At 43.8% G+C, this 15,651-nt stretch overlaps 1 protein-coding gene across 14 annotated transcripts in view; it reads right to left on the bottom strand.

The window, feature by feature from the left end:
• CACNA1B (calcium voltage-gated channel subunit alpha1 B) overlaps positions 1-15,651 on the bottom strand; it is a 466,872-nt gene that overhangs the window by 129,581 nt on the left and 321,640 nt on the right. For all 14 annotated transcript variants that reach the window (XM_043530418.1, XM_043530423.1, XM_043530432.1 and 11 more), the window contains 2 exons: positions 12,237-12,304; positions 4,886-4,992 (listed from right to left, as the gene is read on the bottom strand). In XM_043530418.1, coding sequence (XP_043386353.1) covers positions 4,886-4,992; positions 12,237-12,304 — 175 coding nt within the window. The remainder of the gene's footprint in view (positions 1-4,885; positions 4,993-12,236; positions 12,305-15,651) is intronic.

Genomic DNA, 15,651 nt, shown 5'->3' with positions numbered 1-15,651 from the left:
ATTTACCAATTTATGATGAGTTGGCAGCACCCTTGGGTCAGAGCTAGCAAAGCAATTGGTAGGGTTTACCTGTGAGCAGGAGGTCTTAGCTGAGCACACAAGTAAAATGCCTTAAGCAACTACATAAGGGATCAGCAAAAACCCGACACCTAACAGAGTGGGTTGATAATTGGAAAACACAGAGTCATTTAAAGTGGTCAATTACGTGGTCGATCCTACAGACAGCTCTTAGTGCGGGATTTGGCCCATATATTCCGCTACAAGGAGAAACTGTCTCCTTATCACTCCGTACAGGGCTAGAGCCATCATATCTGGGGATTCCCTCTCCCATCAAAATCTCCAGCTAGAGACCTGCTGTACAGCAAGGGATGCTTAGACTCTTGGAGGCCAGCTACAACTCAAAACCATTACCACCTTGAAAAAAAAAATCACTCAGTGTGACAACTTAGGCACAACTAATTTGCAGGCTGTTATAAATTTAGTAATTTGGCTGCAGTTGCTATTTTAAGACTTTCCCCCAGAAGAATTTGAGGCAGACCGTTGGAAACACACGAATAAACAAATAAAGAAGTTATTTGTTTTAAGCACAAGTTCTGCATCAGTAGCCTCTGAGCACCCGTGGTGAAGTAGATGTGCTTGTGTGGGGCTTCAGCTTCCTTTTTGAGTCATAACTTGTCTCTCAGACTGGTCAACTGAACTGCGAACAGAGCTGGTGCGTGCTTTTGTTTAATGCAGCCCCTTTTGTACATGTCATTGGTGCATCTCTGGCTGGGAAAGAAGAGGTGGAGGGGGAACTCTAAGGTGTGGTGTTTGGGACTGAAGGTTCGTGAAACAGCAAACTTAACGACAAAAAATTACATTTTGAAATAGGGGGGTTGTGCCTTAATCCTCGGTCCGGATGCAATGCACTTCTCTGGTGCCTCTCACAGAAGGACTCAAAGTGCTTTACACACTGACTGATGAAGCCTCACGCTCCACAAAGTTAGTAAGTCACCACCCTGTTTGCCCCACCGAGACACAGAAAAGTTAAATGAGTTGCCCCAACTCCCATCATGAATTAGTGGCAGAGCAAGAAGCAAAGCACTGATTCCTGCCTCCCAATAACGTGTTCTATCAGCTAATGAACCCTACAATTAAAGGGGAATTCCCTAAGATGGGCTTCCCCCTCTCTCCTCCATTTTCGGCACCAAGGAAGCTGCACCAATGGCTTTTTGTGTAGTCCCATCTGTTATTACAGTAGCTCAGTTCATGAGGCTGAGCAATTAAAATACTATATGAAACCGAGGTTTTCAAAGGACGACTCTGGGTAAACTGAACAAACCCAAACTCACCTCAAGAAACAATAAAGCAAGGAAAACGCTAAACGGAAAAAAAAAATCACAAAACCAGAATGAAAAGAATAAGCTAAAACTAAAATGTCAAACACAGATTAAAAAAACATCTTGTTTTAAAGCAAACATCCCAACAGAAAAATGCCCCACATCAGCTTCAATCCTGAAAAAGAAAATAATAAGTCTATTCAGGATAGAGTTCACCAGGTAAAAAAAAGCCAAGTCATGGCTAAATCAATCCACTCCTATTAGCCCTTTTTATGGAGTAGAAGTTGAACCACTGACATCCTTAAAGATCAACAAACCAGGAGCTACAAACCGACTGTAGTAACTGACTTCATTGCCTCTCCCAGTTATAGATGCAGAATTATAATATAGCACCTTCTAAGTCAGTTATCAGACAGATGATATCCTTACTTGACTGCATAGATCGATAAATTATTAAAACAGTTTCAAGGTTCAGTAGTAGGACTTCACCACCTATCAACCACAAAATAATCCTTGCTCGCGCTGAATCCTATGCATCTGCAAAATTCTAAAATGTCACTGAATACACTGAAATAGTAACTAACTTTTGTAAAAAAGTAACTAACTAAAAAAAGTAACTAACTTTATTAGCCTAGAAAGCAAGTTCGGTAACTGATTCAGTAAGCTGAATTCTTCCTGGAGCTTAGCTGTTGTTAAATGAGGTTATTTTCCATAGCAGAGCAAAAGGACAAATACAGACAATCACAGGCATATGGATACACATATACACCTCCACATACAAACAAATGCACAATATATATACATTGCAGTAATGCATGAGGATGGAAAACTTGGGTACGCTGCCACCCACTGTAGCGTAAATGCACGATAAGGAGTTTCCAAAATGCAGACTTTGCTAAGATGAGGAAATAAGAGTGAAGAGGGTTAGACGAAGGGGTGCAGGATTTGCTCCCACTGAAAGCACAAATGTTACAAAACTGACAAGAAATAGAAGCAAAGCAGCAAGCACAGTATCTTACTGTTTAAACACCAGGGAGGGAAAATAGAAATGACTTTTTACCAGACTGAGCACCCGGAAGGTTTTGCCACCTCTGTAGGTTCTAGGAACCCAAAGGACAGGTCCACCAAATTAATAACAAATCATATTAAGAGTCAAACCACAATGTTAATTGAGAGCCATTCTGCTACCATGAACAACTTTACAAAGAAAACACTTGAACCACAGCACTCTCTCTACAGAACACTGAAAGAAAGAGAGAGTTATTTTAGTTGACAGGCAGAGGGACCTCTGACGTACATTTCCATAATATTGGTTTATATTCAGGTAACCAGTTATGACAGAAATTCATTTTAAAATATGCTTTTTGAAAAGTAAATTTAAAAGAGAAAAAAATCAAATAAAGCCTCTTTTAAAAACAAAGACCTAATAAAATTATAAACACAAATTTCAAAGAAAAAAGTTCAGTGCGGATAGATCGCTCAGATCCTCTGTTACATCCACCTCTTAAACCACCTGTCACCAACCAACAATCCACCCACACATCTACTTACCTTCTAACCAGTAATCTGTTCTTCTATGTGTTTATTCATTCAAACACCCATCTATTGATTCTTCAGTCTTTCTCCCAACCTAGTATCACACACTCACACATGCAACTAAATCACAGTAGCCTGTGTAAGTATCTCATGCTTCTATACAGCAGATACAACTTGCCTAGAGACACACTGTTGAGAGAATAAGTTCTACATTTCCAAATGTGGCCTCTAGTATTGCAAACACAATTTTGCTACTACAGTTAAATGTGGAAACAATTAATTGCACCTGCAACTGCATTCATTTTATAGGCCTAACCATCTGAATGTACCTATGAAAAAGGCACATAGATGTCTGAGCAGCTATAACTGTAGACACAACAAATAGTAACTTGCAATGTTGCACTCACATGTAACTGTAGTCACAAAACTGAACGTGTGAGATCAAAAACCTGATGAAAAATCAGGGACTAAAACTATTGTCAGTAACTAAGAATCTGGGGTGAAATCCTGGGCCCATTAAAGTTGATGGGAGTTTGGGGTTCTAAGTAATCTTCACATATACAATCATTTTATAATAATAATAGAATAAACAATGCCATCTTATATTTTAAAATTACAGTACACAGAAGTACATCAAAGAAAAAGAAAAACTTTTCTTATGTGAATTCTTTTTGAGGCTGGCAAATCATTATAAGAGGAGAACTATCTATAATGCTAACCATATACGTATTCTACAAATATAAATTGCAAAAAAAAAGCTAAACAGATTAAGAATATTCTTTTCTTTTTTTCAGATTTAGTGAACAAGTTTCATATGTGCCATTGTTGCTGAAATAACATGATTCTAGATTGAATACACACTAATGAAGGCCTTATGAGATGGATTTACGTTGGGGAAAATATATTAGAAAACTGTTCAGTTAAATAGGGTTCTCTCTGGACTACAGATATTTTGGAATACAACTGGACAGGAAATTATTCCAAATAAGTTTAGGCTTCCCTGATCCTTGGAGTAATTTCCAGCTGCCCCTTTCTGAGGACTGGAGGCTATCGAGAAATACTTGCAGCTCCCAGCAAACAGCAGGGCAGTCTTTTTGACACAAAGATACTTGAACTTCCCCATGAAGTTGCATAAACTTCCAGAATAATTGTGTGTGTCAATCAGTACATTTCAAAATGTCTTCATTTTCAAACACAGGCTCCCTAAGAAGCACAAGCAAAATGTGTATTATATGTGCAAAGCAGCAATTGTGTGTGCCAAATTCAGTCCTTATCCTATGCAGGCAAAACTCCCACTGACCTCAAAGACCTCAGCACACATCTGAAAATTGCTTATTTCCACCTGCCTATGCATGTTCTGCAAAGGGAAGTTTAGATTCATATACTTGAAAAGCTGGCCCCAAGAGTAATATTTTCTAAGCATTCTTCCAAAGTGAGATCACACAAGCACCCCCCCTTCCATGCACAAAAGCCTGCATTTGCACGTGCAAGATGATACTTCTGAATGTGAACCAGGTACACAGGAGTGTCTGTTCACTTGTTCAGTGTCCCATTTTGCACTCTCAAATGGCTTTTTTTTAGAGCAAAGGGCATGCAAAGCCACTTTTGTGTCTGAAATTCAGGAGGCGGTCTTTACAATTCAGTTATCAAAGCACAGATTATTGTAGTTAAACTATATTTTATATGTCATATACACCCGTCTTTCAGAACGAAAAAGTCTGAAGTGAAATGATAACAGTTCACCTGGTGAAGTCTTTCCTAGGACAACTTAAAAATTCTCTAAAATGAATTTCTTTTCCAGTGAAGTGGAGACAATGACATTTCAAAGAAAAACCAACTAAATGCAAAGATACCAAATAAAACACACAACTAAGTGATCGACCCTGAAGTATTCAAATCAACCTACAGCCCTTGTTAGTCCTCCATATTGTACATCGGAGTTCATGTGCCCAATGGAACAGATATATACTCAGTCTGAAGAATAAAAACAAAGTGATAAAAGTTCCCAAATAATAAAAAATTACACTTACGCTGCTATGGAAATATTAGCTGCGGACATGGGACTGACTTCTGCTACCTCCTTGGCCTTCTGGAGCGCAAGCTTTTGATTGGTAGCCTCTTCCATTTCCTCTTCATCCTGTTTCCGAAATCAAGACAAATCCAGGGTTACATCATTCATCATTCAGTTAAAGACGTAGGATGAAAATCAATTGAACTCATAAATGGCCACAAGTGACACACAACTGTCACAGCCACTTTTAACAAAGTAACAGTTAAACACTCTGAAACACTGCATTCGGTTTTTGTTAAACCTGCATGATTTGTTGCAGCATATTTTCCTGAGTAGGGCCCATGGGCTTTACCTGTCTATTGCCATATTAGCAAGTTATGAGGAGTCTGAAGGCTCCAAGTACTCTGCATAAAATGGAACTGATGGCAGCTGCCCTCATCTTCAATATAGTGGCAAAGTCTGTCAAGGCTAGAAATCCTACAATGCAAGTTTCTGTCTGGTTCCTTCTGCTTAGGTTCCTTCTACTCAGCCAAGAGGGAGCACTGAATGCTGGCTGGAATCTCCAGTTTCTGAGGGCATCTTCTTATACCTTATACCTCTTCTCATCATAATCAGGCAACACGTGCCACAATGTGGAAAGAGACTATATAAGAGCATGACATTTTGGGTGTAAAATAAGGCCACGTTCCATTGATTAGACTGAAAATATTTTTTCTTAAAATAAATAATGTACCAGAGGACCTCAAACTGAACTTATTCATACCAATTTTACACAGGTGTAACTCCATTGATTTCAACTGAGTTACTTCAGATTTACCCTAGCAGACCTGAAATCGGAAGCCGTATTAAATTATGGTTATGGAAAGAAAGATGCTCATGTAAAGATAGCTCCTTCTTACTCAGCAGAAGATTGCAACCTGACCTGAACTCGACGGGCCCCAAATACCAGGCTTGGGTTAAATGACCCGACCTGTTCGGGCTTGGGTCAAGTAGTCTCCGATCACCTCCTCCTGCACGGGGGTTTGTGAAGGGGCAGCTGCATGCCCTACTCTTGCCAGCCACCACCACCTTGCTGCGCTTTGTGTGCTGCGGAGCGTGAGGTACTGGGAGATTCTCCCAGTCACTGTGCCAACCCCATGGACAGGAGGCAGAGGGAACGCAGTCATGGGGCGTGAGGAGTGGGACACCCCCACCAGGTCAAGCCCCAAGGATAAGACAGCGGCAATGCCGACACAGGTTCAGGGGGAAGTGTTGGGTTTGGGTCAGGTCTGAAAACAACTTGACGCACTCAGGCTCTGGTTGGGTCAGGTCAGGCTTTAAAACTAGGCTCAAGCAGACCTCTACAGCAGGTCCGCTCCATGTGTGTCTTGAGAAACGTAGCAGTTGACTCTTCCAAAAAACCCCGTAACTGTTTTCTATGTTTGCCACTCTTGTTAGCATTGCAGGACCCATACAGGTGCAGAAGCGTGAGCTACTGTGTTCAACTAGTGCATCATCAACACCGTTGTTTCGTTCTGACTGCTGAATCTTTATGTCTGATGGTGAGCCAAGGAACCTGGATGGGCTCAGATCCCAGGGCCAGCCTTTCTAACTTTCAAACTAGTCATATTTGTCAGGGAAATTATGGAAAGATAAACATGGAACCCTATAATGCCACTTTTAACATCACTACTCTGAGTATAAGCACTCTTCAAAGATGAAGGCAGTTAGAGACCACACGATAGCACTCTGTAGGACGCTATTTGATCACTTCCTGCTGTTGAAGATTAGCTTTGTGAGATATTAACTAGTGCATAGCCTACACATGGATTTCTCCACCCTGGAATAGGCAAGAAAAAGTAACTGGTCTGAATTTAATAGTATTTGATCAGATGTAACTCACTTTGAAATTGGTTTCCTTTTCTTTCCTCTTTTCAAGAGACAAAAATGACAGTGAATTATAGATGTGGAAAAAACCCTCTGCCATTAGGCTTTCAAGCTTGCTTTTTTCTCTCCAGATATTAGTACATCTATAATGAGCAAATCCTCATTGCAGTTAAAGAAGGAATCCAAGCCAGACCAAGATGAAAATGCTCCATTAAACAACTATACAAAGTCAATGTTTCTTAGCTGCCAACTTCCAGTACATTTATCAATGACTTGAGACTCTTACTGTAAGTCAAATGTATATTTTTTTATTCTGCAGAATATGAACCCTTTGGGGTATAATATCTGAAAGTGCTGTAATTTGACGAAGGTTTGACTGTTTTGCTTTTATGGGCTGGGGTTCTTCGATTGTCCCTTCTCCCAAGTTCTAGCCAGCTTCAATACGATCACAAAGGTTTAAATATTGTCACTGGCTTTTTTTTAATTCACTGAACATAAAACTCAGAAAGCAGAAAATTACATTTCCTGCTTCTAAGCCACTCTCAACTGCAGCACTACATTTCGATAGACTCTGTAGCTCAAGAAAACTCCTACTGTATTTACAAATTTAGCAATACGTAACTTAGAACAACTAGTGTTTAGCCGACAAGTGTTTCATACTAAAATAAAGACAATAATAGTTCTGTAGCACCCTCTATCCAGGGTTCTCAAAGCACTATACACATATTAACTAAACTTCTGTCTTACACTTAAATTGTAAGCTCTCTTTGAGGCAGAGACAGTGTTTTTACAGTGTGTCTCATAGTAGGTCCTCGTGCATGACTGGGGCTCATAGTTGCTATCCCAATACAAATCCAATGTTACTACAACTAACAACAGCAGCAGCTGCCGCCCTGGGTCATACCTCTCTATCAGTATCCTCATTTTACAGAAAGGAAAGCAGATAGGAAGGTTATAAGTGATTTGCTTGGGGACACCTAGGAGGTCTGAACAGAACCCAGCTTTCCTGTCTCCCAGTCCTGTGCTCTAACCACTTGATCATCATTCCTTCCCTGAAGCTGATATCTAGTCCATGATCCCTACACTGGAACATGCATCTGATCAATGGATGAAAACTTGGATATGAATGCTCAGGATTATCATCATTAAGGCTAAGATTATGTCACGAAGGTCATAAGAACATAAGAACGTCCATACTGGGTCAGATCAAAGGTCCATCTGCCAGTATCTTGTCTTCTGACAGTGGTCAATGCCAGATGTTTCAGAGGGAATGAACAGAACAGGTAATCCTCAAGTGATCCATCCTCCGTCAACCATTCCCAGCTTTCAGAATCTGAGAGCACCAGAACCCTCAGTCAGTGACATTTTCCACTTCAGCTCTGGGGCCAGAAGGGCTGAAGCTGTCAGCCAGCAGGGGCCCCAGAGCTCTCAGCAGTTGCAGGCGGCGGGGCCCATCACAGCTCCCAGCCACCAGCCCCCATAGCTCCAAGCCGCCAAGAGGGACCCGGCGGTGGAGGGACCCTAGATCTCTGAGTTGCTGTGGATGCCTGGCAGACCCCGGAGCCACAGCAGCGGTAGGGGCTGGACCGTCTCCCTCCCTGTCCTGTCACAGTTATTTTTAGTAAAAATCAGGGACAGGTCATGGGGCTTCCGTGAATTTTTGTTTATTGTGCAGGACCGGTCAGTGACTTTTACTAAAAATAACTGCCCAAGGTGGAGGCGAAGGCAGCCCCTTGCCCGTGTCCCAGGCCCCCCCGTCCAGGGCAGGTGGAGGGACCCAGGCTCCCCACAGCTGCCCATGCAGCTCTCCCCGACCCGGCTCTGGCCAGGAAAAACGGGGGGGCTCGGAGCTGCAGCCCGGCCATGATAAGAGCCGGGCGGGCAGCTGTGGGGAGCCATGGCCAACCCTCTACCTGAGCACAGTGTGGGGTGCCCAAGCAGCCCCTGGCTTGCGTCCCTGCTCACCTGGGGCAAGTAGAGGGTCCGTGATGCTGTGGCTCCTCACAGTTGCCCGCACCGCTCTTGCCATAGCCAGGCTGTGGCTCCAAGGCCCCCCTTCCAGCTGGAGCCGGGTCAGGGGGAGCCACGGGGGCAGCTGTGGGGAGCCAGCATAGGGTTGCGGACCCTCCTCCTGCCCTGGGCAGCTGGGGAGCCTGGGGGGCTGGGACACAGGCCAGAGGCTGCTCCCCACAGCTGCCCAGGCTCCCCGGCAGGGCTCCACGCTGGCCTGGCCAGGGGGTGGGATGGCAGGGCTCAGGTGGAAGAGGAGGGGAAGGGGGAAATGGGAGGGCTATGGTCCACTCCCTCCCCACCCCCATGGTTCTGGCGTCACTGGCCCAGGACTCGGCCACATGGGAAAGAAGAGCTGCGGGCCCATGGCGGGAAGCAGGAGGGGGCCTGGAGGGAGTGTGGGCGCCACAGAGGCAGTTTGGGTAGACTGAGCCTTCCCCTGCCTTTGATACCTGCCGCCCATGGGCAGCGCACACTCTTATTCAAAGCAGAAGGGGGAATACTTGAGGAGTTTGCATTTTTAGGGAGTTGCTTTATAGTACCGGTCAGTTTTCTAATCAGGTTTCCGCTTCCTAAACTGCATTGAAATGCAGCAACCATGACTCTGCGGGCTTCCGCTATCAGTGACAATCCACTGGTTAATGCTACAGAATAAGTGCAAGTCATGTGATAAACCATGTCCTATTTCATATCTAATACAGGGAGTGCTGGCTGAACAGATGCAGACCTGAATGGAAGTGGGGAGGTGTTTTTTGTCATTTTCAGGTTACTTACAGTATTTGGACATTGTATGCACAACTGATCTTGATGTGTTTTAAAATGTAATTGTCAAAGGAAGTCTCTGGGGGTCAACTGACTCCTGAATAATTTAATTATATCTCCAGGCCATTTTGGATTTTGCATGATCATATTTACTTAGCAATAAATCTCTCATTCTCTAGGTAGGCCGAGTAATTGAATTACTTTTATCTTCTTCCTTCTCTTTTGAAAACCCTAGTTATTTTTGGATCCATGAAGTGAAAGAGAGTTTAAAAGACGCTTGGTGATTTGGCAATGCTTGTTGATTCTGTCAATATTTAATTGCACTCTATAAACTCTAACAAAGGCAGTTTTCTAACCATCAGAGTCAGCTTCTGATATATGCAAAACAGGAAAGTTAAAAGGACTAGAAAGGAAGAGATGAACTTCATTAGACAAGGACCCTAAGTACGGGGATCGATTTATCGTGTCTCATCTAGATGCGATAAATTGATCCCTGAATCGACGCCTTTACTCCACCTTGGCAGGAGGAGTAAGCGGAGTCGACGGGGGAACCACCATGGTTGACTTGCCGCCATGAGGACAGCCAGGTAAGTCGAACTAAGATACTTCAACTTCAGCTACATACCTTAGTTTGAAACCCACCCCCCCACACAGTGTAGCCCAGGCCTTAGGGGCCTAATCTTTTATCCTTGCATGCAAGTGACTCCCCAAAATCTTCATGGGAGGGGTTAAATGCACCTATGGAGAGGATCATAAATCTCTAGTCTAAGAATTTCTGGATTTTATAATGCACAGAAACAGCTGAGTTTCTGTAAGGGAAAATCTTCCCCAGTAAAACTAAGACCCATCCCCAAAACTCAGGACTCGAATCATAACAGAAAAGAGATGCAGAAAACATGATCTCACAGACAAAGGAACATTTTTTATACCCTTATTACCCATTATCCTTTTCTTGTGCTATACATCAGACATCCGTTTTCAGGAAACAAAGCTCCATTCAGAGCCGCACACTGAAGGCAGCAATGCAGCTGCCGAGCAGAGAGGGAGGACTAGAAGAAAAGTTCAACCCTAAAACAGCCCTGTACCATGGTACAGTTAACTGCATTTGGATCGGAGTGGCAGGAATTGGGGTGGGAGAGGGGACCTTCTTTGAGTCTGGCTTCCCACCGCAAGACCTATTAGGGACGTATGGTATCTCTGAACTACTGGCAACAGTGGCGTGCCGTCGGTGTCTCCAAGGCATGCACTGAATGCTTCAGTCTGGCTGTGCCTGCAGGACAATTCTGTCTGGCCCTGGACTTGTGTGGAGGACGCCATTTTGTAGAACAAAATGGAATCCTCCGCATAGCATGACTGTGTGTGCAAGGACACACCACACAGAGGACACCCTCTCGCGTGCCAACGTACAACTGCATGCCTGACTGAAAATATCACAGCATGCCACTGACTGGCAAGCACTGTCACAGCTCTACCAAGGAAAGCTCTCTCACTAGCTGGTGCAACAAGCACGAGGATTAGTGATCCTTTTTACTACAGAAGGAATAACCCGTAAAAGTCTGTGAAATATAACTGCCCCAAGGGATATTATTATTTATTCTTGTGTTATCTTAGTGCCTGGGAGGCACCCATTGCAGGATCCCATTGCGCTAGGTGCTGGACAAACGCATTTCTCCTTGTTAGTTAGCAGGACACACACCATTGTAGCAGTGGGAGCAGCATTACAACAGGCCTTGTGTTAATTTTATTCACCAATGAGAATGAGTTAGAAATGTGTAAATAAAACCAGAGAGATCAAAAAAGGATTCTGCAGTAATGATCCAAAGCAGAACAGTAATACTATGGTCAGCTGTAGCATTTTGGACCTTTCCAGCACAATCCTGGAGTATATATATTTTCCCATAAGGGATGTTCCAATGTAAAATGAAGTATTAAAGTAAAGCTAACCTCAGCTTCATTTTAAGCTCTTGCCAGGTCCTGGCATTCTGCCAGTGCTCTGGCCTGTGTGTCAAATTTCTCTTGCCTCTGCCAAGGGGCAGGCAGGTTTAAATATCTTGACTGAAACTCTGTAAAGGCCTTTTGCAAGTGGCTTTCCACAGACCTGACTGGAGGATTTTAATTCTCTGATTTGCACTGAAATTCGACAAGGGAAGAAGTATTAGCACGAAACACCAAACTAGGCAATAGGACATGAATCACTCTATTTCCTCAGGCGAGAACTTCAAAATATTCTATTGAGTCAGCTAAAAACCTTCAACTGGTTCACCGCTGCCCCTGAAACTAGCTAATACCAGAGGTCCTTCTTCACTTTTGTGTGATAGCAAGGAAAAGTGCTCACTACCCACTCTATAAAATAAAATAATAATAATAAAAGGGAATCTAAAGAGTAAGGAGGGCTCAGAGGTACAAAGATGCACATGCACAGGTCTTCGTTACTAAGCAAAAAGGAATGTATGTTTCAAAATCAACTCCCTAAATAAGGGCTACAGCAATGGAAATGGGCAAATAAAGGTGCCACAGGAGCATGACACTTGTAGAGAAATCTCAAGGCCACCAGAGGTTGGCTGGAGTAGGACAAGTCATTTAGATCCATTACCAGTGGCGTATACAGAATTCTAGGGTCGTAAGGGGAGAATGCAATAAGAATTCATTAGTCACATTTGCAGAATGGAGATCACATACCACAGGACCTCCGGAACAAGTACGGGTTGAAGAGCCAGATATTTCATACATACCTTGGTTAACTCTTGTGCATTCGCAAGATTGTCGACAGCAATAGCCAAGAAGACATTCAGGAGTGTGTCTTTTAGGCAGCAGCTAAGGAAAAATCTTCACACAGTGATGAGTTACATAATCTTCCACCTATATTTCCCCACCACCACCGCCTGCAACGAACAGAGTATTACAGACATGGGAAAAGGAAAAATCTAGTTCCCCTCCTGCCAACACAGGATTGCATCCTACTGAATATTCTCCAGTGCTTTGTCAATCCAGGTATAAATTACCCAACTTCATCACTTGCACGGGGAGACTATTCCACAGCATAGGAGATATCACAGTTTCATCCATTCTTCCCCTCCAGCTTCTCCGCTCCTCCAGACACCTACTTTTTGGCCTTCTTCGTTCTCCCCTTACTTAAATATCAACCATTAGCTGAAAAACGGTTTGCTCTGAGACCATTCTTCCATCTCTACTATACAGTGGTTGCCATTAAAAAGGAAAATGCCTTCAAGTTAAATTTATCTCACTGCAATATTACATACGAGCTAAAAGAAAATACAATTTATCACAATAAAGTCCTTATGGCAATGAGATTATTGCTTCCTTTATCACTGGTACCTACTATATGTCCTCTCTGTTGTTATTCTTTCAATTATTATTAGGAGGAACACTTTCATTTTTGCTTATGATTTCAGCTCCTCCTTGTTCCTTCATATTTTTTTATTGTGACCATTTTTGGTATTGGTTTGCAATACAGTGAAGGATAAATTACAAATAAGATCGTACATACAGAAAAAGCGGCGCACATTCCGCAAACACACAAAAACAAAACACGTCCTCAAATCCAAAATCACATCTCAGAAAGAATGCCATGCTGTTGTGAACATATCAGACATATGACAACACGGTGTTCAGCTCTAGATGTCCCGTGATGGCTGTCTGAAGTATTGATGGTTCTGCTGAATGGGATCCTAACATGATAATGAAGATGATCTTGCACGTGCATAGTCTTCTTCCTCTAAAGAATCCCAAAGTAATTTACTACTGTACATGCCTATGTGTGTGTGTGTGTGTGTATATAGGGGTTGCTTCATCCACTAGAGCAAAACACTGTAGTTGTTTGACACAGTAGTTGTTGCACAAGAGTTTAGGACAGGAATTGAAAATATACCAGAAACAACTGAAATGCCTGAAGGAATTTTAGGCAGACAGAACGTAATTAACAACTAGGCTGTGTCTGCTGGCATGGTCTGTGAGCTGGAAAAAGATGCACAAGGCACTGCTGTAGGGAACAAATGATTTACAGGAGAAAGCAATGAGATAGAAAAGAGTGAAGGAGATAAAGGGGAGTATGGCAAGGAGGAAGGGTGTGTAGTATAGTTAGCAGACCCTGCCATGGCAGCTAAATCTAAGACAGGATTTAGGGAAACGTTGGGGTAAGAACTCATTTAACTATGTGGGTGTTTTGCAGTCTCCAGTGTCCAGGGGATCTGTGGTGGCATAAAGCTGGTGTAGTTGGCTCTACACCACCCAGTCCCAGACCCCTCAGCTTCGGGGCACATGAGGGATGTGCTCCGAGCGCCCTGAGCTCCAGCAATACTCAGCTAGCTGAGTGGTACCTTGGGGACCATTCCCAACAGTTTAGCTCAGAGCAGGCTGCTTAGTCATTTCTAAGTTATGCTGAGGGACACTGTGATGAAGCAGAGAAACTGCCCATCAGTACAGCAGGGATGAAGAGAGCCTTTGGGCCCACCTAGCCCTGCCCCATTATACCTGCAGTCAATGCCAGGCCTGGAGTGGGGAGGAAAGGAGAGAGCCTGGCTCAGTTTAGGGCTGACTGGCAAAGAGGCAACAGCTACCTGCCTCCCTACCTGAGAGGAAGGGTCACTAGCCTACCAGCTGAGGCAGCCATCAGGGAGTAAGTACTGTCTCCCTGGCCAAGGGAGACTAGGAGCCTCCAGCACCTGAGGTAACTGGGTGACCGAAGCACAGACACATTGTAGGATTTGGCCTCAACAATCTTACGACTGCCCCGCCCAAAGGAGCCTGAGTCCATTGCAGGGCACTACCCAAGATCCACAAAGGGGCACTGGGAGACAAGCCACCCCAATGAAGGGACAGTGGTAGGAAGTGGGGGAAGGATAGCTCAGTGGTTTGAGCACTGGCTCGCTAAACCCAGAGTTGTGAGTTCAATCCTTGAGGGGACCATTTAGGGATCTGGGGCAAAAAAAATTGGGGATTGGTCCTGCTTTGAGCAGGGGTTGGACTAGATGACCTCCTGAGGTCCCTTCCAACCCTAATATTCTATAATTCTCTCAGCTGCTCCCAATGCTTTCAAAACACCTCCGAGCAACCCAGTCAGAAAGCCAATGGGGTTAAACGGCAATCACGAAGCTGGCTTCCTACACCTATCCCCTACATACACATAGGCAGAAAAAGCCTCACATAATGTTGTTAACCCCCACCAATATATCTTTTAAAGGGGTGCGCAGTTTTGATCCACCTTCAAACTGATGCAGTCTGGTAAAATAGGAGCTTTGGGACCATGCGAGTCACATTAAGACCTTGGCAGGAGCCCTGGTTGTACCAAGCATTGCACACAACTTCAGCATTCAGCTCAGATTGTATCTTCCTGGACAAGTTAACGCAATCCGCTGGTTAGCTGAATTCAGCAGCCTTCATTCAGCATTGTCCTCACTCCATAAGTATAAAGAGAGGGCCATCCCAGGCTGCTTTTGAGGGATAGATTTGGCCTTGAAGTTTCATTTAGGACACTCCCTCTAGGTCTCGATTGTATTCAAAGTTGCACTTCTGTACAGAGCAAGACTGAATATAGACAAGACCTTACCTTATATCAGACCAGATTCTTTTCTCCATCCCAATAGTACCACTCCCATTAAACGTACTGAGACAGAACCAGCCCCAGGATTTTGTGGAACTAGACATATAGAAATAAGGATCTCAGGGTTTGGGGGTCATTTTGGTTTTGGTTTTGAAGCCAGTTTCTAGCCCTTTTCCTTCCAAAGATCCTTGAAAACATAAACTGATACAAACACCGGGGCTGCACTATTGAAGCAGGAGGCCAGGGATACATGCATTCAGCACACTTTCATGTAAAATGGAACAGTTAAGTCTCCTGGAGAATCACCTCACTGACTCCCCCCCGCAAATTCTTAGGCCAGCTCTGTGCAGAGTGATGGGATCACGGACCACGGTGGGAAGGGATGTATGTATGAAGCAGGCGAGGAACCTCCTTCTCCTAAGCAGTAATTCATCAAATGCTGGTGCTGAGAACCTGAAAATAAAGCCACTCCTTACAGAGGGACTGCAATGTCTTCTGTTGCTTTGCTCCTGCACAGCCTCCCAGATGGAGCACACATTCCCGGAGCTGATCTGACATCAGGGAAGCAAGTAAGGAAAATGAGAAGA

This window comes from Chelonia mydas, chromosome 16 (genome assembly GCF_015237465.2).
Source record: "Chelonia mydas isolate rCheMyd1 chromosome 16, rCheMyd1.pri.v2, whole genome shotgun sequence".
In the NCBI taxonomy this organism is placed as follows: Eukaryota; Metazoa; Chordata; order Testudines; family Cheloniidae; genus Chelonia; species Chelonia mydas.
Note: the sequence above shows the minus strand (reverse complement) of the source record. Positions and strands in the feature narration are given on the sequence as shown.